The sequence below is a fragment of the Myodes glareolus genome, chromosome 5 (genome assembly GCF_982192425.1).
Source record: "Myodes glareolus chromosome 5, mMyoGla1.1, whole genome shotgun sequence".
NCBI lineage: Eukaryota > Metazoa > Chordata > Mammalia > Rodentia > Cricetidae > Myodes > Myodes glareolus.
This window is the reverse complement of record NC_142030.1, coordinates 32,359,251-32,382,771: the sequence shown is the minus strand read 5'-3', so window position 1 is coordinate 32,382,771 and position 23,521 is coordinate 32,359,251. Positions and strand designations below refer to the sequence as shown.

General features: G+C 49.4%; 1 protein-coding gene and 1 pseudogene across 2 annotated transcripts in view; both read right to left on the bottom strand.

Annotated features, from left to right (window-relative positions):
• Positions 1–53: 53 nt before the first annotated feature.
• LOC125391601 (large ribosomal subunit protein eL15 pseudogene) lies at positions 54–1,702 on the bottom strand (annotated as a pseudogene).
• A 150-nt stretch (positions 1,703–1,852) lies between these two features.
• Positions 1,853–23,521, bottom strand: part of Anxa11 (annexin A11) — a 43,698-nt gene continuing 22,029 nt past the window's right edge. For both annotated transcript variants that reach the window (XM_048421004.3, XM_048421005.3), the window contains 14 exons: positions 18,580–18,642; positions 17,448–17,563; positions 14,819–15,190; positions 13,658–13,745; positions 13,253–13,347; positions 12,668–12,781; positions 10,911–11,001; positions 10,461–10,540; positions 10,260–10,316; positions 8,525–8,618; positions 5,272–5,367; positions 4,332–4,390; positions 4,038–4,160; positions 1,853–2,605 (listed from right to left, as the gene is read on the bottom strand). In XM_048421004.3, coding sequence (XP_048276961.1) covers positions 2,546–2,605; positions 4,038–4,160; positions 4,332–4,390; positions 5,272–5,367; positions 8,525–8,618; positions 10,260–10,316; positions 10,461–10,540; positions 10,911–11,001; positions 12,668–12,781; positions 13,253–13,347; positions 13,658–13,745; positions 14,819–15,190; positions 17,448–17,563; positions 18,580–18,634 — 1,500 coding nt within the window. In that variant the 5' untranslated portion in view covers positions 18,635–18,642 and the 3' untranslated portion in view covers positions 1,853–2,545. The remainder of the gene's footprint in view (positions 2,606–4,037; positions 4,161–4,331; positions 4,391–5,271; positions 5,368–8,524; positions 8,619–10,259; positions 10,317–10,460; positions 10,541–10,910; positions 11,002–12,667; positions 12,782–13,252; positions 13,348–13,657; positions 13,746–14,818; positions 15,191–17,447; positions 17,564–18,579; positions 18,643–23,521) is intronic.

The following is a 23,521-nucleotide window of genomic DNA, read 5'->3' as shown; positions in this document are numbered from 1 at the left end:
ATCCAAACATACAGCTTCTTCTTCTTTCTTTCTTTTTTTTTTTAAGCAGACAGGACGGTCCTAAATTGTTTATTGGGTATGAATTGTACAAACATTACGTGTATTAGCGGTAACGGTGCAGTGGAGCTGCAGTGTTGCGCCTTCTCCAGGCTCTTCACGGCGGTGAGAGCCACCAATAGTGTGGTGGAACTTGTGGCCCTTTCCAAGGCCACGGCTCTTGCGGCCTGCAAATGTCTCTTGTACTTGTGGACCGGTTTGGTGATCCACTGGGTGTCAGGGTTTCTTCTGGTAGTTTTATGGAATGGATCGATGAGGATAACCTCAAAAAATTCGTATGTAGAAATTCAGGACTCTCAGAGCCCCACAGGGGCGTCCAGCTCTCTCCTCAGCAACAGACTAAAGGCTTCGGGCAAAATAGCTGGTTCACACCGTGATGGACAGGCTTGCCATACATAGGTCGCACCCTTGGGCACCGGGCATTTGCGGCCACCACGGCAATCCTGTATATGACGTAACCTTGCTTGGCCTTGTAGCCCAGCCTCTGTGCTTTGTCGGGCTGGGTGGGGCGGGGAGCCCGGTGCAGGCCGCTGGACAGCTGGCGGTACTGCCAGCAGCGGACCCTCAGCAGGAAGCGCATCACGCCCGATTGCTTCTTCCGCCACAGCTCCTGGATGTACTTGTACGCGCCCATCTTGGCTCACCTGATGGCCGCCGCTAGAGGAAAGGCTCCAGCCTCTTTTTTAGAAAACCTCTATTTCAGTAAACAAAGTTCACATTACATAAAATTCACCTTTTGCAGGGGGAAGGGGGGATGCACCATGCAAACTAAGCTGGGACCACAGGTGTATACCCAGCAAAACTTACCCTTGTCACCTGCACCAATTCTGTGCTTTCTAGTGTGTTCACTGGGTGACAAAGCCATCACCATTAATTCCAGGTCATTTTCAGCACCCCAGAACTCTGAACCTATACAGCAGTCACTTCCCCTTCCACCTCTCCCCACTTCCAGCACGCTAAAAAACTATTTACCTTCCTGGACTTGCAGACTGTGGGCAGCTTCTGTGAATGGAATCAGAGTTTCACTGGACATTGCAGAATGTGTCAGTCCTTCGCGTGGCTAAATAATGCTCTATTGTATCACCCATCTGTTCATGGGTCTTTGGGGTGTGTGCACATTTGGGCTATTAATGCAATCCACAGCACTGGTGCTTAGCTCACAGATACTTGACTTCTCCACTGTGGGGGAGAAGTGAGGATTGGTACCCCAGCAGCTGCCACTCAGCTGAGGCTTCTCTGGGGTTCTAATCAGGGCCCAGGAGTCCAGATAGACACTTGTCTTCCTGGAGAGTCATTATCATAAGCTTTCTAACACAGGGGAAGTGAGGGGAGACCTCCAGTTAGCAAGCGAAAAACTCCATGCTCCTGGATATGACAAAGAATCCCAGAAATTATCTCTGCTAGTTCTCTTCTCTGAACACCAACGAGCAGAGAACCTGCAGGGCTGGAGCCAAGTGCCCTTCTGACTGGCGTTTCCAAGGGAACATGAGGCTGGGGAACATGGTTGTTCCTGTCCTCATCACTAGTCTCCCTGAGACCACCCACTCTTTCCACCTCACTCAGGGAACTCTACCACCTCCATCTGGCTTGGGCACCTGTGCCTTGTCACTACCTGGCCCTGTGTGGATCTGGAGAACATCTTTTGCAAGTCCTTCAAACACAATCCCTGCCAGTAGCTTATGCTTGGGATTTCCACAGTGTATGTTTCTAGTTTAACACATCCATTTTTACTAGCTAACAGGGCTGGAATCTCTGAGTCATAAAGCGGAAGAAAACAAGCTGGCACCAGAAAAGGTATTTCCAAAATGTTCCAGAGCTGACTGACTTTAATTTGGAAACAGCTTTTGGCTACAGACATTCAGGTTTAAGGCACAGTACAAACTACAAGGGTCCCAGTCACTCGCAGGAGACTGGCTTTATTCTTGCATGGTTTTGCATGGAAGATGGAACAAATGATTTCTTGGCCTTTTTCTAAAAAAAAGGAGTGAATTTGGCAAAAACAAAACTCATGACACATTCTTACCAAACACAATAGTACCTCTACAAGACCTCCCTTTATCCAGCAAGGATGGGATGTGCCACCCACTGACCAGTCTCCTCAGAAACATGTATATAGTAAACACACTTATATGCATCTGCCTGGCAATGATGGTTAAAAAAAAAAGTTTACAAAAAAATACAAAATCACATGTCTACAACAAAGCCACAGCAATGAGGAATGATTGCAGGAGCCAGGAGAGCAAAAACATCTATTCTGAACAGCAAAAAGCTGTGAGGGCCAGGGAGATGGCTGCCTGAGAACTCTGGCCCAGCTGGGCCCTTTCGGCACAATATGTGGATGAGGAGGGACCAGAAGGAAAAGAACGTGGTTCTAGGGGAGAAATGGTGTGTCTGGGGATACTGGATAGAATATGAAAAACTGAAGGACACTCTGTGGGCCTTTCCCTGCCAATGCCAGCAGGAGGCAGAGGAGAGCCACCATCACTGCTCAGTCATTGCCACCGCAGATCTTCAGCAGAATCTTCCTATAGTCCCCAGAAGTGTCTCCCTGGTGGCAGAAACAAGAGCGAAAGTTTAGGGAGGCAAAGCCACCAGAAGGTCCCAAGTGCTCTCGTGGAGAGGCAGGCCTGTCCGAGGGAAAAGCCACCAGAAGGCCCAAGTGTCCTTGTGGAGAGGCAGGCCTGTCCTCGCTTGCTTGAACAAGTTAGATCCAGTGATCCCCACATTCTAGGTAAAATGAAAGCCAAAAGTCAGGCATGATGACATGTATTTGTAATCTCTGCACTGGGTAGGTGGAGACAGACAGATCCCTGGGGCTGACTAGTAGGTCACTCTAGTCTCATCAGCAAGCCTCAGGTCCCAATGAGACCCTCAAAACAAACAAACACCCAGCATTTATGTAGCTCCCAAGAAATGATACTCAGTGCTGACCCCGGCCTCCATATGTATGTTATGTGCGTGCACATGTACACATCCACACCTAGTACCGAAGTCAAATAAATATCCAGAACATTCTAATCGGCCTAAGGACCACCCCCAGGGCTTCTCAGCACACTCCTTGCCTAGAGCACTGGGCTCTACTGTAAAGCAATGCTGTGTCCTTGGGGACATCACCATTGTCACAGCCTCCCACTTCTCACAGACCAATCTCTGCCCAATACTGTGCCTTCTCCATGAGTGCTGGTGCTCAGGCTTAGCTAATTTCAGATCATTTTCTGCCCCCCGAAGCTCTCTGAAGGCAAGGTCTGTGGCTTCTTTAGCTGTCACAGCCTACTAGTACCCTGGCCACAATCTGACAGTAATGACAAGTTCTCCCCTACCATCAGCCTCAATCCCACAGCACAGGGATGGAGATCAGCAAGCCCAACGATATCAAATGCCAAGTCTGAAATCAGGCACTGAAGTGACTTAGTGTCTGCCACCCAGTTCAGGCACACGGTGTTTCCTCCAGCATTTGTGGAGACTGCCACCACCACACCTGTGGAGGAACTATTAACCTTAGGGATGCTGGTTCATTGCTTGGGTGGTGTGCAGACAATGTTCAGGTTCATGAGGTTAACCAAGTAAGAACAGCCAGGATCAGACACACAGGCTGAGCCAAGGGCTGAGCTACCTATGTGGTCTCCACTGTAAAGTGAAAGGGGAAAAAGCTACATGCGGCAAACAAGAGCTGAGCTTCACAGACCCTTGGGACATGAGCTCTCCTTGGTGGACCACACCTTCAGAGTGGTGGGGATTCTGAAGGTTAGGGACAGGAAGAAGGAAGGCCTGAGATTTCTCTATGCCACTGGCAGACACGCCTGTCCGGTTATTAAGAACTGGGGTCCTAGAGGGTGGGAATGTAGGGTCACAGGGTTGTGGCCTGCCCTTTCCTCAGGATCTTGTGATATGTTTGAAGGTGACTGGATGAAGAAGACCAGTAGGACAAGCGTAGGGAGAGGGGAAGGAGACAGGGAGGGCCTTGGCCCCCAAGCCCGTACCGTGATATCATGGTACAGCGACTTGCCATACATCCGCTTATACTCTGCTCGGATATCCAGGAGGTCGAGCTCGCTTCGAGACACCATGATGCGAATCAGAGTCCGATCTTTTGTTCCTGCTCCCTGAAGAGTCATGCAGATAAGAGTATGCACATGGGGCTTCCCACCCTCCCACTTTCCAAGGCCCCAGTCCCTCCCATGAATCTTCTATGCTCAGCCCCCTGTGACCCCCTTAGACCCAGGATACTCTAAGATGTCTTAGATTAGGGCCCCCTAGACACAAGCGCTACATACCCTCATAGCCTTGTTGAGTCTTTCAGCAAAGAAGGCGGGGGTGTTCTTCAGGCATTTCACTGAAAGAGGAACACAGCATGAGGTCTGCAGGACCCAGGAGGGCATACACTGGGCATCAAAGCTGCCACAACCTACCTACTTCTCTTTCCTGCCTGCTCTGATCCCGTGAATATGGCTCCACACAAACTAGGACCAACAACCTAACCCCTTTCTTGGCATCACTGGGCAAAAACCACCGGGACTGGGCAGAGGGTGGGGGCTTAATGATGAAAAGGGGCACTAACTTCATGGGTGCCTAGGCATGAGGGGTCAAACAGAAAGACCCTCATGGAAAAAAAGGAAGGCTAAGGGGATGTGGTGTTTTTCTCAGACCACGCAGGGAAATGAGGAGCTAGTCAGAAAGAGCCAAGAAAAACATACTAAAAGAAATAGGCAAAATGATGTCTCCTGGAGAGTTTAAAGAGAGGTGGTGAGGGCTGTAGGGCAAGAACCCAACTCCACATTAGGGGGAGTTTCCCAGAGCCTCCAAGATCTGCTGTAGAGGGCACAGTGCTGTGAGAGGCACTCCCCATGCTGGAAGCTCGGCCAGCATTCTCTAGAATGGGCCCTGTTTTGCTGTTGCAAGTAAAAAATCTTTCCATGTGTTTCTATCAGCTGACAATTGCCTGCACAGACGTATTTTTAGAGGAAACTTGGCAGGATATGAGTCACCTTCCTCCAGGAGAGCAGTTGGACAGGCCCCCACCAATGCCCACACTGCAGAGCAGCACTGCAGACACAGACTCCTCTGTCCCCGAGGCCGGGGACTCATGAATTCCCACCAGACAGATGGTTCAGATTAGCAAGCTCAGATTCTGTGGTTCTCTCACTACACCACCTTCAACCACAGGACACTGAGCACCCAGTGGGCGGGCAGGCAAACGAAGCTCCAGATGCCTACCCACAGCCAGCATGCCCTGCTCCAGGTCCCCAGACATCTCCCGGCAGATGCTCTTCTCAATGTCTCGGCCCGTCATCCTCTGATACTCGTTGAAAACTAGGAGGAAAGTAGAAGGAACATGTCATATTCTGAATCATGTTCTCTCAAATTTCCATGTTGCAGTCCCGACCCTCAGTACCCCATATGCCACAATGGCAGGACCTCAACCTAGCTAATCGGTGGCATCCACGAACAGGTCAGGTATGTGTGTGGACCAACAAATCTCGGTCTGAGACAGTTTGACTTAGGGCCTTTGCCTTTTACTTTTCACACACAACCATGGCTCTCTCCAAGTCCCACTAAGCACTACGGACTTCGTAACCAACAAGGATATGTGGTAGAGCACTCTACTCTCCTGTATGTCAATGTGTTTTGAGTCTATTTAAGTCACACAGGGCTGACCTATGACTTTCACTACACTGACATAATAAATGCATTTCTGTTTTTTTGTGTGTAATAGAGTCACATCATATAAACCCTCTGGCTTTAAGGGACCCCTGACTCAGCCTCTCAGGTAGCTAGGACTACATGTTTCACTACCTAGCTTTAAGTGTATTTTTTGACTGATGATATTTACATAGGAGCTTGTTGGACAGCATGTCATCACAAACTATGAACATCTATGTAGGAGGAGACCATGTGGGGACACAGGAACAAGAGACTCATCCAGAGAGAGAAGTCTCAGAAGAAAACAATCCTGACAAGCTTATTGGCATCCAAAACTCTAAGAAAACACATTCTCGTTGCTTAGGCCCAGCCCAGTACTGTCACGTCAGCAAAGCCGAGAAGACAAGCCTCTTTCACCTCTGCCCTGGGTCTGCTCTAGTGCAGCTCATGGGAAGCCACACCCTCTGCCTTAAGTCTTAGGCTATCTGCTGCCCTTCATTCAGGCCATTTCTTCATCAGGGCAGCCAGTCTGCTTACCCATTTTGACACCCTCTGTTCTCTTCCGCAAATCTCCACATTCCCAGCCTGTGTTCCTCTTCCTTCATGCAGCAGGCTCACCCTCCTCTACCCCACTGTGAGCCATGACCCACTCAGACACAACCAACCCACATTGTTCTGTCATGCTGAAAACCCTTCATTATAAACCCAAGAGCTGTTGAGTGCCACGGAACAAGCTGCTGGCTCCTACAAGAAGAAGCAACGCTACAGCCCACTGACGGATGCTAGAGAGTCAGGTTTAAGAATGTGGCTTCTGAGAAGCTACCCATGCTCCAGTAGTGGGCACTATATCAATGTACAGAACAAGGTACTGGTGACACTAAGTGGTATAGATGAGTGAGTGAGAGAGAGAGAGAGAGAGAGAGAGAGAGAGAGAGATAACATATCTGGGTGTGGTGACACATGCCTTTAATACCAGTTCTCAGAAAGCAGAGCAAGCAGATCAGAGTTTGAGGCCAGCCTGGTCTACATGGCCAGTTTCAGGTCAGCCAGGATTACCGAGAGATGCTGTTTCAAAAACCAAAACAAACAAAAGAGAGCACATAAACTTGGGAAGAAAAAGTGGAGCATGGATAGGGGAGGGGATAGAGGCCAACTTGATCAAAACATGTTACATGCGAATATGAAATTTCTCAAACAATAAAAAAGACAACGAATACATGTTGATTGAGTACATCTGTGTTCATCCACATCCATTACTGCAATCAGGAGGTTAAAAAGCATGCCCCGAGCTGGGCAACGGTGGCACACACCTTTAATTCCAGCACTCGGGAGGCAGAGGCAGGCAGATGGATCTCTATAGGTCTGAGGCCAGCCTGGTCTACAGAGCGAGTTCCAGGACAGGCTCCAAAGCTATACAGAGAACCCTGTCTTAAAAACAAAACAAAACAAAACAAACAAAAAAAGCATGCCCTGGGATAGGGCTCAAGCCCAAACTTAACAAACTTACTCACTGGCCTCGTGCCAACCCTGAGACCGAGGGAATACCTCTCCCATTCTATGTGTCCGGGTAAGAGGCCCTGGGACATGAGCTGGAGTGCTACGATCCTTCCCTCACTCCTCACCTGCAGCTCCTACAACCTTAGCTGTCCTATACGCTACTGGTCTTCACCTGTCTGCCCACAGGGCCTCTCTCTAGTCTTCCTCCCAAGAAGACCTTCTCATAATCCCAAGGTCTCAGATACTTGAACCCTCACAGCCGCCAACCTTCCAAGCCCAAGACCTCTCCTGACATCCGGGCTCATCAGCATTACCTTTCTGATGTCCTTTGCTCCGGATGTCTATTCCACCCACAGCTCCTAATCTCAGCTGAGGGTCACTGCCTTCCCACTCGCTCAGCTGATGGACTCCCTGTCCTCCTAGGCCATCTGACTCCAACACACCATGTCCAGCTTACCAACAAGCAGGCTGGACTCTAGTCCCTTCTACCCCAACTCTCTATCCAGGCTATCAGTCTCCTGCTCAGCTGTGAATCCTTCACCCTCCTCTCTTCACACCTGATGCCCAAGGTCACCTAGGCAACCTGGCAGCATGTTGTCATCTGCAAGCTGAGATCCCTCCTGTGACTCCTGGTCTTCTCAGGATGAACCCCTAACTCCCTGAACGGTCAGCAGAGCTGTCCACCACCTAATCCCACCTCCTGCTACCATCATTCTATCTGTTCCAGGTACACGAAGCTCTTTGGCTGTTCCTGAGCCATGCTGGAAAATCTTTGCACCTATCTTGCTCAGGACTTTGAATCTCACAGTCTTATACCAGAGCGGACTGCTCCAACCCTCCCCTGAACTCTATTCCTTCACCTTCTACCCCGTTTCAGTCTGTTCTTTTTCTGCTCCAGGCTGTACTGAATACTTGTCTCCTGACATGAAGCTGAACCCATGAAAACAGACTATACCTGATAGACAGAAACCTACTTTTACATATTCAATAAGTAAATGTTACCCAGCAGTGCTGGAATGTTTTTTCTTTTTGTTTTGTGTTTATTTGGTGCTATTGTGGGGAAAGGCACATGCTCTGTGTGTGAAGGTCAGAGGAGAACTGTGTTTCTGCCTGCTGAACCACTGCTTTCCCCACGCTGACATTCCTCATTTCAGTGCATGCCAACCCACTTCCTCATCTTTTCCTTTGTCCTACAAGCAAAGTTTGCAGAAAATGTTCTCACTGTCTTTCAGTGAAAGTCCATGCAGAGACACCAGCTGAATATTCTGCAGGCTTTTTCTCCATGGACTGTCCTGTCTGCTCTCCTCTGGCTGACCCAGGGCTGTCTTACCTGCCACCAGGTGCGCCCGGCTCCGCGAGCAAAGAATCGCGTTGAACTTGGACTCATCTGTTCCAAGGCGGTTCTCCCCAGCTGCATACAACTCCTGGATAGGGAGGAAGATGTATGTATACAGCAAGAATCAGCTAGGGCCCAGGCTCAGATCACCTAGGCAGCATTTAGCTCTGCAGAGCCCATGGAAGGGCAGGGCCCTGGAGTGGGAGCACAGGTCTTCTGAACCCTGCAAGCTGTGCTTGCTGCAGACCCAGACTCGGCAATCCACATCCTCTTGTCTGACCATGTGGAGCACAGAGGATTCTGAGTCCAGAGCCCAGCGCCACAAAAGAGGGAAGAGGAGCCTGGACTCCAGTCCTAGCTCAGAAGCAGCTTGCTAGACACGGCTCTGACTCCCGAGCCTCGATCTTCTCATACAGAAACTATAAGGACTAGATCTGACTTGAGATCATGACTCTGAAGCCCAAAGGGTCACATGGAGAAAAGATGAGTGGGAAAACTAGCAAGGACCCTAGCCAGCTCCTCAGAGCAGCGCTTCTTAGCAACAAGGAACGCAGGTCCTTGGCTGACAGACTGACGTCTCAGGAGAAGCCAGTTGCCAGATTTCTATGTGACATTCATTTCCCAATCATGGAGAGCAGCTTCCCTCTCTATAAGAAACACACGGGATGATGAGAACTATCACACTTAAAAACCAATTACGAGCCAGGAGGTGGTGGTGCACGCCTTTATTACCAGCACTCGAGAGGCAGACGCAGGTGCATCTCTGTGAGCTCAAGGCCAGCCTGGTCTAAAGAGTGAGTTTCGGGACAGCCAGAGCTACACAAAGAACCCATCTCAGAAAAAAAAACCAAAACAAACAAAAAACTAAACAAAACCAGTGCCTGGAATGGAGATGGCTCAGCAGTGAACCTAATACCTTCTTCTGACCCCACCCCCCAGACACCAGGCATACATATGATTCACAGACATGCATGTAGGCAAGACATTCATCAACATAAAAATAAATCTTAAAAAAAAAACAGATGTGGGGCTTCCTCCAGCCTTTTCTCCATGGTTCATTACATGTATCATGTTTGTTGAATCGGGCCATCAGAGGTTTTTAAAACCTATGAAAGTCTGAACCACAAATATTTGCCAATCAGCAAGCAACCTTGCCCCAGACAGTCATGAAGTTAAGGGCACTGATGCCCCAGGACACTGTCAGGTTGAGATCTGAGCAGGTCAAGAAGGGAGAAGAGAGGACAGAAGCCAGCCTTTCCCAGAAGGCTGGGGAAGGGCCGGCCACCTGCTAAGAAGGCAGGACAGTCTGAACTGCCCAGCAGGCAATGCAAACTTATTCCGGTAGGAATTCAGATATGCCTCTTCCGTCTTCAACTCATAAAGCAATAATGACGAAGTTTAAGGATTCAGGGCTAAGGTGACAGTTCATTTCTAAGTCTGCAAACTCAGAAGCTGAATAGACAGGCACCTGCACACACCTAACAGTACCTGCATGGGAAAGTACCCTATTGCAGCAAGTTCCACACCCCTGTGATCTGCTGCAGCATTTATTACCCCTTGGAAACCCAGAGGGCTGAATGCCTGTTCAAGTATCTGAGCCCCTCAGAAACACGGAACTGACCAGTGTCTATCGCTCTTCCCATCACCGAGCACCTAACCACAAAGCAGGAAGTGTGACCCAACTCTGGTTTAGAGCTCACAGTAGCACCCTGTTGGCCACCATACGCACCTGAACATCTCTCTGTACAAGGGACATGTCCACGTTTGTGCTCTCATCACGATTTCCCTGAAAGGAAGGAGGCTGTAAGGTCAAGCCACTTTTTGGAAGATCACAGCCCTCCCTCCTCATTCATCTGCCTGCTTTGATGCACCCCCCTCTCCTCTCCCGCCTTCCAATTTCCTCTCTGACATCCCGTTGTGAGGAAGGTACCTGAGAGAGAGAGATGAGGAGCCGCTGGAAGTGTCCTGATGTGTCACTTCGAATGGCCTCCTCCAGAGTCTTCTTAAATTCTGAAAGACACACACCAGCCCTGCTACCTCTAAAGACATAGTTAACAAGGGGGATTGGCATGACAAGGGTCCATGGGTCTCACCCAGACTGGAGGTGACAAGCGCCCCATCGAACCTTCTAGGATCATATAAGCTTATGACTCCAGGCTGATCTGACCTCTGGTCAGGCCTGGCCCAAACCCCACAAGATTTTCCCAGCCCTTCACAACCACAGGCACCTGCCCTGTATGTAAACAGCATGCAGGGCTAGGCTTTGGACCAAAGCCCAGAGAGTTGGGCGTGAAAGGAAATAGGGGACAAAGAGGCCAAGGACATTGAGGCCTCAGAAGCAAAACCATTTGTAAAGAGTGGAGGCCAGAGAGCTTCCAACCTGTTTTGTAGGCTCTGTTTAGTTCCTGGATGTGTTCATTACTTCGGGAAGCGAGGATTTCGATCAGGCAGGCCTCATCAGTACCAGCTCCCTATGGTAGCAGAGAATATACAGACCTCTTGCTGGTGACTGGGCCCTCACTAAGCATCCAGAAGGACATCAGCAACAGAGGCCCCCCAACACAGACACACATACCCCACTCATGCCTGAGAAGCCAGCTTCCCTCCCAGCCCTAGACAATGAGATAAGGACATAGCAAGCACATGTGGGGTCACCCCCCATGCACCAGGAAAGTGAATGAGAAAAGGGGAAGCGTACAGTGACTATCCCACGCCACACCCAGCTGAGTCAGGCTGAGGTGCACATCAAAGTGTTTCTGCCAAGTTCTGGTCCTGAGTGAGATAGTGAACGGATGCAGAAAAAGTCCAAAAGTAAGATTATAACGGATATGAAAAAGCTAGAGTCGTGGGTGAACTGTCTGGAGACATCTAGGAAAAGAAGCCAGAAGGGACAAAAGGAATGGTTGTGCCCAGGACGGCAGGAAGGTAGAAAACAGGATGGAGGCCTGGCTTTTGTATCAGCCCAAATCTCTGCAGCTCACTGTGTAACCTCGAGCAAGGTTCTTAACTATCTGTGCCAAGTTTCTTGTCTATAAAGGGAACGTATTGTGCCTACCTCCCAAGGAGTCCTTAGTGGGACTAAATGGGCTAATTTGTGAAGAACATCTAGCTGACGTGGTGTTTTATACCACGGCTGGCATGCTACTGACTTACAAAGGATGGGCATGTTAGTGCCTTACCCAAATCTCCCTGTATGTCCTGAAAGAATATCCACTGTCTCCTCTCATGGTACTCAGGGACACAACAGCTATTCAGCACACCTGTGATGTTCTAGCATTCCGCCAACTCCTCCTAAAACTGGAGGTGGGTTCTGAACACTCCCAGGCCAAGGCTGTTGTCATCCTGTCTGTCCTGAGCACCCTCTAGTCTACAACAGGCATTGGATTTCAGGCGGTCTTCTCTCCCTTCCAGACCACCTACAAACCTCTCAACCTCTAGTGGAGGTGGAATCTGTTGTGCCCAGCATGCCTCTGAGCAAGTAGCTCCCTCAAGGTGCCGAGTAGGGACCCAACTCTACTCACAGGACACACAGCCAAGTGGCTGTAGAACCCACACAGGACCTGCCTCATGGTCAAAATCTACTAGACCTAGGAGGACCTAGTTATGCCGCAGGAACAGGCCCCATGAGGATTGGGTTCTTCTAGAGTTGGATGTCTGGGAGGGGGCAGATGTGGGGACAGACATCTCTGATGCAGCACAGGACAGACCCAGCAGTCAGGAGAGTGAGGTGGGGCTCAGAAAGCAGTGGAGACAAAGGCAGAAGTCTCTGTCTGTGTTCCAGCCCTACCTCTCCCACCCCCAACTTCTCTGCTGCTCTGGCTCCTCAGACACGCTGCTATTTGCCAGCAACAAATACTCCCTACTGAGTGAGAATGATCAACAACAGCCTTAAACCCTTTATGTCATCTCTGTCCTCCATAACCCCAGATTGGTCGAGATGGAGAGTCCCTGTGACCTGCCTCTCTAAAAAACTACTTTATGCGCTCTTTCTAAATCTCATGGGCTGTAGCCAGGAATGCCCAGAAGTCAGGGTAGGCAGCAACTAGTGAGTAGGGAACACATCATCCACTCCTCTCGCGCCTGAGCTGTGGCTATGCACACATGTGACGGCAGGCACCCACAAGCACAAGGACACACCTTGATGGCTTCCTTTATCTCACAGACATCAAACAGGACCGGGGTCTTCATCAGGGCCAGGATAGTCTTCTCAAAGTTTCCTGACAGCTCTGATTTTAGGTCTTTGATCAAATCCTGATTGGACAAACAAAATACACAGATGCAGAACACTGCAGACAATGGGGCTGACAGTATCAGTCCAGCCATGGGAAGCCTGAGCAAGAGCACTAACATGTTCTGTATTAATGTACCTTACCTAAGACTCAAAACCCGGGGAGCTCAAAATGCAACTCCCTTAAGCCTTTTCCACCAAAGCTCTTCCATTAACTAAACCTCCCTGGATCCCCTGCAAGCAGAGGAGGGGAAATGGAGGCTGGGTAGGGGAAAAATGATCTATCTACAGACTTAATTTGGCAAAGCCAAAGCTAGACCCCGAAACAACCCTAACTAAGCCTGTTGTCCATCCTGGAGATCTAGTCCTATGAGGTCCCAGTTCCCGGAAAAGCAGAGTAAGTGGGCCTGTAGCTATGCTGGTTGTAGGCCCTGGAGCTGGGCTTAGGAGAACCAGGCCTCAGTGGTCTTCCTGCATTCCTCTCCGCTCCTCACCTTGCCATAGGCTGTCTTGAAGGACAAGAGGATCTGCTGCCGCTGCTTGTTAGAACGGCTCCCTAGGCAATCGATGATGGCTTGTTCATCCGTTCCTAAGAAAAAGGAAGGAACAGGCATGCTGCGGGTTAAGAGGATGCTCTACGGTGTGGCCATGGACTCTCCAGTCTAGGGCTTCCAATTCATTCTCCAGGACATCTAAGACAGCTCTTCATTCATCTCCCTGGCCAGGCTTGCCTACCCCTCCCACACAGTGAACTGCCCAGGGAACTAAGGGCACAGGTAGGACTGGAGTCAGCAGTCTGCTCTCTCTCTCTCTCTCTCTTTTTTTTCAAGACAGGGTTTCTCTGCGTAGCCCTGAACTCACAGGGATCTGCTTGCCTCTGCCTCAGTCTAGTCTCTTACCAAAGCCCTTCATGGCCTTCCGAAGGACCTCAGCATCTCGCAAGGGGTCAAATCCAGAAGCATCTGTGATGGTGCCTCGGTTTCCAAACTACTCAAACAAACAGCCACAGGTAAGATGACCCACCCATGCCACCCTAAGGTGCAAGACTCTTCCACCTCCTCCTATGCCCCAGACAATGCCCCCTTCTCTAAGAGCTGAGGCACCTAAAGGAAACTTGAAGTCAAAAGTACTAGACATAAATACCCCAAGGCTCATGTGTCGATGGTGCTGTTTAGAAACCAGCTGTTAGAAGTGGTTACTGGGAGGATATTAGGTCGCTAGGGGTGGAACAGGTCCTTGAAGGGGATATTGAGGCCCATGCTCCTTTCAGTCTTTGCTTCCCGTCTGCTAGGAGGTAGACAGCTTTGATTCACCAACTGCTCCGTACAATGATGTTCTGCCCTACCACAGGTCCACAGTGACAAGGCCCAAGCAGCCAAAGTCAACCTTCCTCCTTTTAAGGTGTGTTTCCTTCAGGTATTTATACACAGGCTTACTGTTGCCTAGTGAGTGATCTTTTTAGTGGCTAGGATGTGCTGGTCATCAAGGCAGTAAGGACGTATGCTCAGAGAAAAGGGAGCGAGAGTGGGTACCAGTGCAGAGTGGGAAAGAGTGGGCAGTAGTATAAGGGTGGGAATGGAAGGAAGGAGAGGTAATGGACCCTCTGTCTAAAAGTAGTAAGCCAGCACACACCACTAGCCCCATGTTTGGCTGGTTTGGTCATGTAACCGTAACAATGAATTCTAGGCATCGCACACATGAACTGATCTCCAGAATGAGTCAAGATAAACCCTGGAAGAACTGCTAATCTTCCCTACTCAGAGAGGATTCTGAGAATCCTTTACATTTGTCTAGGAGGCCACATAATGGGCCTGTTGGGCATGAGGCCATGGGACTGACGCGTTAGGAGTCATCTCACACGAGGAGCAACCACCAGGGCCGTGCTTCCTGACCTTAAGGAGTATGCCCTGGGGTGGGGAGCACAGAAAGGTCAGCATGGTTTTGCCAAAACAGTATGCTGTAACTAGAGGCCTGAGCTTCTCCCTTGTGCCCTCAATCCCCCAAGGCCTTGCTGGCTGGACCAGAGTCCATCCTTTGAACTCAATTTGGATAGCACTCACCTGGGCTGGAGGAACAGCAGGGGTAACAGTACCGGATCCTGAGTATCCTGGATAACTTGGCACTGGCTGCTGCCCAGGGGGTGGCATCGGTGACTGTCCAGGATAGGTCATTGGAGGCTGTCCAGGATAGGCCCCTGGGGCCTGCTGCCCAGGGGGTGGCATGGGTTGGCCTGGCACAGGGGCCCCTGGGTATGATGGATAAGATGGGTTTCCCCCTGGGGGTGGATACATTCCATAAGGAGGGACAGGCTGCTGGGCAGGAGGGGGCTGCCCAAAGCCACCAGGGGGGACTGGAGGATAGCCACTCCCAGGAGCTCCAGGATACAGGTTTGGCATGTTGGCGCCTCCAAATGTCCCAGACATGTTGGTTGCCTGCCAAATACACAAAGTAGAGCCTGAGACTCATAGGCCCAGAAAGGTCAGTATCCTGCCTCTCTACCCTTATGGAGTTTAGCAATGGCTTTAAGTAAGGAGCCCCCTACCAGAACCACTCCTTCCACAGCACTATGTACACCTAGCAATGAATGCAGGCACCATTCTGCTAGGCTCAGTCCTATCCCCACCCTCAATGGGACAAGAAAGGCAGTCCCACCATGGATGATGGGTACACTTGCACAGTGAGCAGAGCAACTGGACTCTGACATGGATCACTCTGTATGTAAACCAGACTCTCCAACCCTTCTGGAAATGGAAACATGGAAGATGAGGCTGCTTCTTTCAACTAAGACTAATTGGGCAGAGCCAATCACTCAAGGACCCAGAAAGTAGAGGGACCCCTTCTGTAGGCATGGGGTGGCCCCATCACATGAGTCTGCTAATAGTCAACTGAGGTAGGTGGGGCTTGCATGTGCCCAGAACAAAAGACTGAATCTTCACCTCAGTTTCTGATGCCCAATGCAGAATGGGTCCCACCATCTTCATCCCTCACTTCCCTTTGTCAACCACAAAGACCTATTCTTCACTGTCCCCAAGCTCATCAGGCCCATGGCCATCTCAAGGACTGACTGTTCCTAGACATTCACATAGCACATTTCTCTACCATGTCAGATCTTTGTTCAAAGTTCCTTTTCATCTCCTACTTTAAAGTCTTCAGTCTACACTGCCCCACCAACACCTCTGACCCTTTACCATATTCTATCCCCTCCTCCCTGTACTAGGAATTGAATCTATGGCTTCATGCATTATAGGCAAAGGCTCTACCACTAACCATTATATCCCTATCTCTTTTTACTTCTTATTTTGAGACAATGACTCACTATGTTGCTCAGGCTGGCCTTGAACTCACCCTGTAGCCCAAATGGGCCATGAACTCGAGATCCTCCTGCTTTAGTCTTCCAGGAAGCTAAGATCATAGGCCCATGCCATCAGGGCCATGTTTCTATTTCCTATCTTACTTACTGTTTTCTCCCTCTCTCTTACCCACTCTCTCTGTTCTTCCTTTTGATTCTTCTCTTTTGAGGCAGGGTCTTTCTATGTTGCCCAGGCTGGGCTGGAACTTTTAGTTCTCATGAATTTACTTACAGAATGCTAAGTGCATGCCACAATGCTCAGAAACATCTATCAATTTTCAATATCGCCATCTGGTAACACAAGTTATTTTCTGTCTCCTTTCCAGAGATGCTAAGCATATCTGGACTGAGCTTTGCTTGTGTGCAGGTGCACATAGAGGTCAAGGTTATATGCTGCTTACCTTGTTTGAGACAGAACCTGTCACTGGCCCTGGGATCACCATGTAGGCTAGTCTGGCTAGTCAGCAAGCCCAGTGGATATGCCTGTCTCTACCTCCCTAGCACTAGGATTACAAGGACCACACCTGGCTTTTTTCACATGGGTCCTTGGAATTGAACTCTGGGCCTAAGGCTGATAAAATAAGCACTTGTCTGCCTGGGCTATCTCCCAGCCCAGAGATTTTGTTTGCTGTATTTGGGTGTTTACTAGTTGCACTGTTCCCATTAAGGGCACATTTGTTTTCTGATTACAAGATGCACTCTTCTAGGGTTAGAGAGATGGCTCAGAGATTAAGAGTGCTAGCTGCTCTCCCAAGTTCAATTCCCAGCAACTACATGGAGGCTCACAACCACCTATAACAAGAACTGGTACCCTCTTCTGGCACGCAGGTATACAGGCTGACAGAATATTGTGTACATAATAAATAAATCTTTAAAAAAATACACTCTTCTAAAAGCAAAACAACAAATAAAAACAAGTACAGCCTAACCTACTGTGACATGGCCGCCAAGTCCCAACCGAAACAGAATCTGTATGTGTAACACCCCCATACCTCTCCACAATCACCCTCTCTTCCCTCCAGGATTTGTGATCAGCTCATGAAACATTCTCAGGAAATTTCCTTGCAGATACCAGCCTTACCCAACCTCCCAGGACCAAAAGGACCCGAGAAGACCATCAGCTCAAAGAATGTCTACCTCACATAGAGATGGGAAAATCGATGCCTGGAGAGGGGTGGTAAGCAGATGAGCCTCATATTCTAAGTTTCTGCTCAGCACTCTATGCTTGCATAGGCAGGCATGAGGTATCTCTGGAGCCTTGATCTCTATAGCCCTGGAGCCTTGATCTCTATAGCCCTGCAGCCACTAGCCCAGGGTACCTTGGCAGGAGCCTGACTCACCATGCCTGAGAGGTAGTCCTGGTTGAACTGCCCTGCATAGTTGGCCACGTTATCCAGTCCGATGGGGGGCATGCTGGGAGGAGGAGGATAGGCAGCACCTCCCCAGGGACCGCCACCTGAAAGCAACACCAAACTCATCAGCTCACATGCCTGGCCCAAAGAAAGGGCAGAAAGGACTGCAGAGGAACATGCTGCAGTAGTCAAGCAGGGATTCACGCCAATGTTATAAATACCCAGAAAGACTGGAGCAAGAGGGTCGGGGAAGAAGAGGAATTTTCCCTTATTCCAGGGTAAAAGGCAGGTTCAGCCCTCTGTGGGGATTCAGGTAAGCTTTGTCCTCTCCAACCCAGCACCATGGGGCGAGGGAACAGATACAGCCTTGGGGTCTGTGCTGAGCATGTACCAGCAGGGAGCTCCACGAATGCTAAGGATTCTCAGATGGAGGGAAATGGGGCCATGTCAGAGGACACGGATACCATAAAAGACAGTAGCAAGGAGCTGGTTGGCTATGCATCCTGGGCAAGGCACTCAACCACTCTCATTCACATTTGCAGACAACTGGAGACTATGACAAGCGTAATGTCAGGCTGCTGAGGTCAGGGCTGAGCCAGACATGCGGTCTCACCCAGGGTGGCCCAAGTCTGCTCTGAAGCTCCTGGGCTTTCTAAACCTGGGAGCATGCCGTCACAACAGCAGAATTCCTGCTAGAGAAGGGACGGTTTCAGAAGGAAGACAAGCCCTGCGGCCACCCTACGTGAGTAGTCTCACCCTATTACCAAGGCTCTCGGTAGTCACAGGGAGGGACAGACAGGGAGGGACAGTGAAGCAACCCTTAGTATTGGCCTCAGCAGAAGAGAATCCAAATCATACTCCTTGAAACAGGGTAAGCAGCTAGAAGCAGTACTTTGGCGGACACTCCTACAGGCTGTCAGTACAGTATGGGGGGGCGAGAGGGGAGAGAACCTTGAAGCTACTTTGCAGAGTGTGGCAGGCTTTTCTCAGCTAACAAGGCCCTCCCAGAATCAGGCAAATCCAGACCTCTTCAGCCCCTGTCCCAATGGGTGAGCCCTCTGGGGCCTAAGAGAACCAGACTCCATCTTTTTGCACAAAGGATCCACCCAGGTCCTCTTACCTGGAGCAGCTGGAGGATAACCACCTGCAGGTGGGGGGTAGCCTGGGTAGCTCATGGTTAAAGCTGGAAAAGAAGAAAAAGTGTATTCAGATTACAATGAACATGCTCCTCACCAGGCCTGCTGGGATCTGCTTCTTAGAGCACAACCCCCTGCCAGGCCCCTACAGGAGGGATTAACTCCCCATGCACCAGTGCAATCCAGTCCACACTTCTCTGCTGGATCTCCAGTTAGGTCAGGCCCACCCCAAGGATATAGGAGGGTACAATTCCACAAGCCAGCTAGGTTCCTTGACAGCTGCTCCCCCAGGCTTGGTCTGCTCTGATAATCATATTCTAGATAGAGCATTGCCTCAGGTTCCATGTCTTCCTGTCTCATCTTTCTTGTCCTTATCACTGTCCTTCCCACAGCAGGGAAGGACCCCATTTTCCTGCACCCCATGTATAACTCTCAAGCTTGCCACAGCAAACACTCCCACTCCCCAGCCCCAGAATCAAACCCAAGTTGTAAGTATAGAGCAGCTGCTGCACAGTCTGTGAATGGCTGATCGATGCCTCTCCTGGGCATTCCATTCTCTAACAAAAACACCACGGTTATGTCGGAGTCATCATTCAGAATGAAGAGATATGCTCAGAAAGGCCTGTCTGCTACAGAGCAGTGAATCAGGGCAAGTATCAAAGTCCAAAGAAAGAGAGTTACACGGAGATGAGGCAGTAAGAGAAGCAGATGGGACACCTGCTCTCACAGTCCCCTGTACACAGGTCTTCAGCAACGCCCCATGTCAATTAAAATGCCCAGGAGGAACGGAGATCAGCATGGCCCTACAACCTGTCTGTGCCTGCTACATAACAGCCGCTGCTGCAATAAGCTAAAGGTTCTGGGCAAGGTCACGTGAGGAAATTCATGGCCTCGACAGTCATGTCCACAGGTTCTAGGATAGTCACTCTGTTTTCATACATTGGCATCTGAATTATGCCAAGGGATTGTAAAATATCATGGGTTCCATCATCAGTTTCTATTCTGAGTTAAGTTCCCAGGTGATGGTATTAGATCTGGGATCCCCACTTTAATAACTATCTAGAGACTGTTCACTTAAAATAGTCTTATCGTTACCCATCATGTCTACCTTGAAGAACTGAATATGTTGTCCCAAGGATGTTACAGAATTTCTCTAGGGTACCACTAGCCCCCACAAAGTGGCTTTTGGCCCACTTACTTTGGTCACTGGATCCAGAGGGGACAGTAGACAATACAACAGGAAATGAGGTGATGCCTTCATGGCCATGGATGGAACTAGAACTGGTAGCCTGCCTTTTACACAGCTTTGTCTTTCTAAACTCCTATGCATGTGTGGTTCCTAACATGTATGTGGGGTCACTCACAACTGCCTCCAGCTGCACCTTTTGGCCTCCATGGACACCTGTACAGGAATATGCACGTATGTGTATGTATACACGTATACACACAGAAATCTTTTTCATTTTTTAAAATTATCTTTATTATTTTTATTGTACGAATGTTTTGATGTTTGTTTTGCCATGTGTGTGCCTAGTTCCTGTGGAGGTCAGAGAAGATTATTAGATCCTCTAGAATAGAGTGACAGGCAGCTAGGAGTCACTGTGTGGGTGCTGGGAATTGAACTCAGGTCTTCCACAAGAGCAGCTGGTGATCTTAACCACTGAGCCATCTCTCCAGCATACAGTCTTTTTCATTTTTAAAGTAGAAACATGCAAACCAAGAGGTGTGGGTACATATGTGCACAGACCACCCTTGGCACTGTACACAAGATACCGAGTAATGCCAGTTGCCTCTGAAAGAAAAACAGGCTGGAGGTGAAGCTCACTTTCCATGGACAGACCCTACACATTCATGGTTGCCTAATAAAAGCAACTTTAAGAAAAGGTTCAATTCAGACAGGCATTTATTTCTAACCACACATGAAGCTACCCCTTCCATTCCACATGGCCTTGGTGGCTCTTTCAAAATAAAAATAATGCACACAGGGTTCATTCAGCTCAGACATCCAGGACATGGGAGGATAGCCCTCCCCCTCCTGGAAGAGCTGTCGCGGAGTTTCCTGGCAAGAGCAGCATCTGTCTCCTGGAAAGAAGCCTACCCTCAAGGCCCATTCTATCTATGGTTAATTCCACTGCAGAACTCAGTCCTGCCATGACCCTGGCCCCTTCCCTCCCACAAAACTCCGCTTCCAGTCTTTCCTTCTCCAAAGATTCATTTTTCACCTGGAATTGCTTAAGCATGCTCCTTTTTCTCTTTCCCTCTGAGGCTTGTCAGGAGTTAAAACCATGGACTAGCCCAGAGATCACAGGACAGGATTGCTCCCTGCAGTTGGAGTTTCCTACTCACTGGATGGGAACATGTAGGTTTTCTGGATGACCGAGCCATCAGGGATTCCTATAAAATTTCTCTTATGGGTCTCCTGGATTTCCCATCTTTCCTCAATCTCTGGCGGTGGTGACTCACCGTGACTATCTTAGTTCTCTCTCAGCTGTTTCATAACCACTGTTCCTCTAAGTAAGTTAAAAAAATGAGCCAACGGCAGAGACAGTCTTGAACTATCATACTGAATTTGCTGCTAACATCTGTTGCTACCACTAGGCCCACATCCCCACCATGTTCAAATGCCAGCTATTATGCTGTTATGGCTTGAATCTGGAGGGGACACTCCAGGCTCAGAATTTGAATACCTGTTCTCAAGATAGAATAATATTTCGGAAGACTGTAGAAACCAGGAGGTAGAGTCGCTGAAGGAAGTAAGCCAATAGGGATAGTCTTTGGGTTAGCTAGCTCCATGCAATTTCCTGTCCTGCTTTCTAGACTTCCTAGTCCACAATGGCGTGAGGAACCCCTGCATCCCACGTCAATATTGCCATGCCTTCTCCACCATGGTAGCCTAAACATTCACTCTCTTAAATTTTCTCTCGGATATTGTACTCAGTCCAGTGAGTAGTTAACACACATGTGTAACACCCTGCAGCTCACCCACCTACTAATTCCCAGGCAGGAGTCACCTGCTCAGAGGCAAGACCCTCGGGCTCTAGTGAGCTCCCAAGGGAACTTACCACCCTTCTCAGCTCTAGCTCTCCATGACAAATGGGAACACGGTGAGCTACTTGCTACCTTCCACCTGACCAAAGTCTTTCCTCTACTTTATCCTTCAACAGAGAAGAAGGATGCATGGGTGAGAGATACTTCCCATGGCTGAAGTGATCTGGACATCCAGACATGTCCTGTCCCATATGCCTGCTTCTGACCATGGCACTCCAAACACGGGACACCTCATGCCTTCTGCGAAGGACAGACACCTGGCTCTGATTCTAATAACCCTGCCTACAGAGAACGCGTAGCCTCCAGTTCTGACTCTCTCAGGGACGTTACAGCAAAGCATCACCCTTCCTTCCTCACTGGGACTATGTAAATACGGCTGGGTAGATTCATCTAGCTGTAGCCCTCTCCAGCTTAAAAAACATACGTGTCTTAGCTAGAGTTTCTACTGCTGTGAGAAACACCATGATGAGTAACTCGGGAGGAAAGGGTTTATTTCAGCTTACACTTCCCTATCACTGTTCGTCATCGAAGGAAATCAGGATAGGAACTCATACGGGACAGGAACCTAGAGGCAAGGGTTGATGCAGAGGCCACGGAGAGGTGCTGCTCACTGGCTTGTTACCCATGGCTTGCTCAGCCTGCTTTCTTGTAGAACCCAGGACCACCAACCCAGGGATGGCCCCATCCACAATGGGCTAGGCCCTCACCCATCAGTCACTAATTAAGAAAATGCCCTGCAGACTTGCCTACAGCCCAATTTTATTGAGGCATTTTCTCAATCGAGGCTCCTCTCTGGTGACTCCAGCTTGTGTCAAGTAGACATAAAACTAACCAGCACAATGCGTTTCCAAAATAGACCTTTGTGAAGCATGTTAAAACCTAGACTGCTGGGCCCCTGCTGAGTGCAGGCAGGACTGCTACTTCACACATGAGCACCCCAGGGGGAACCTGGATCCTGGCAACTAGCAACCCTTAGAACCAAGTCTCATGGTACCCAGCCAATAAAGAAAATGTGGGGCAGGGCTTCTTTGGGACTGTGAAAGGGCTTATTCCCTAAAGTCATGAATACTCACACCAGTGGACCCTTAAATTTCAAGGGTCCCCACCACATAGGCAGAGATCTGGAGACAGGGCAAAAGGGAAAGTCTTCCAGAACAGAGTTCCTCTCCCCAGACTCAGTCTCTGCCCCACCACAATGCAGAGCCTTGTGCTTTCCACGCTAACAGGAAGAGGTGGATACAGTCCTCCAGCCTGCAGCGAAGCTATCTCACCCTCCAGTGGCCAGCCTGGTTTCTAGGGACACTGAAAAGGAGTGGTAGTGGTGCCAGGCCTAAAGCACCAGTCCAGAAGTAGCCTCTCCTCACGTAGAACAGAAACCACCCCTGGCTGATGCTCACAGGCAGAGGTCTGGAGAAGTTCTCCAGGGTCTAACAGCCCTTGGCACTCAGAAGAGACAAGTCAGGCCTGATGTTTCTCAGGCTGTTGGCTGAAGGGTCGCTTGCTCTCACACAACACAAATACACAGTTTAAACCACATAGCTCTGACCATCTTTGCTGACATTTTTTTCCTAAGTAAAAGGAAAAAAACCAGAAATGGTGATACACCATGTAATCTCAACTGCTCAGGAGGTTGAGGCAGGAGGATGAATCCCTTATGGACAAGGATTTAAGGCCAGCCCGGGCAAACAAATTAACAAGAGCTGTTTCAGATAAAGAAGGGGGAAAAAAAAAAACTCTACAGAATGACTGAGTGTATTCCTAACAGATACATCTGATTAAGGGACTTACAAAAATACAGCAAAAGACCTCAGAAGGCAGCTCACCAAAGGATATGCAGAGATGACAGAACATGGAAAGGCCCTCAATATGCCACTGTAT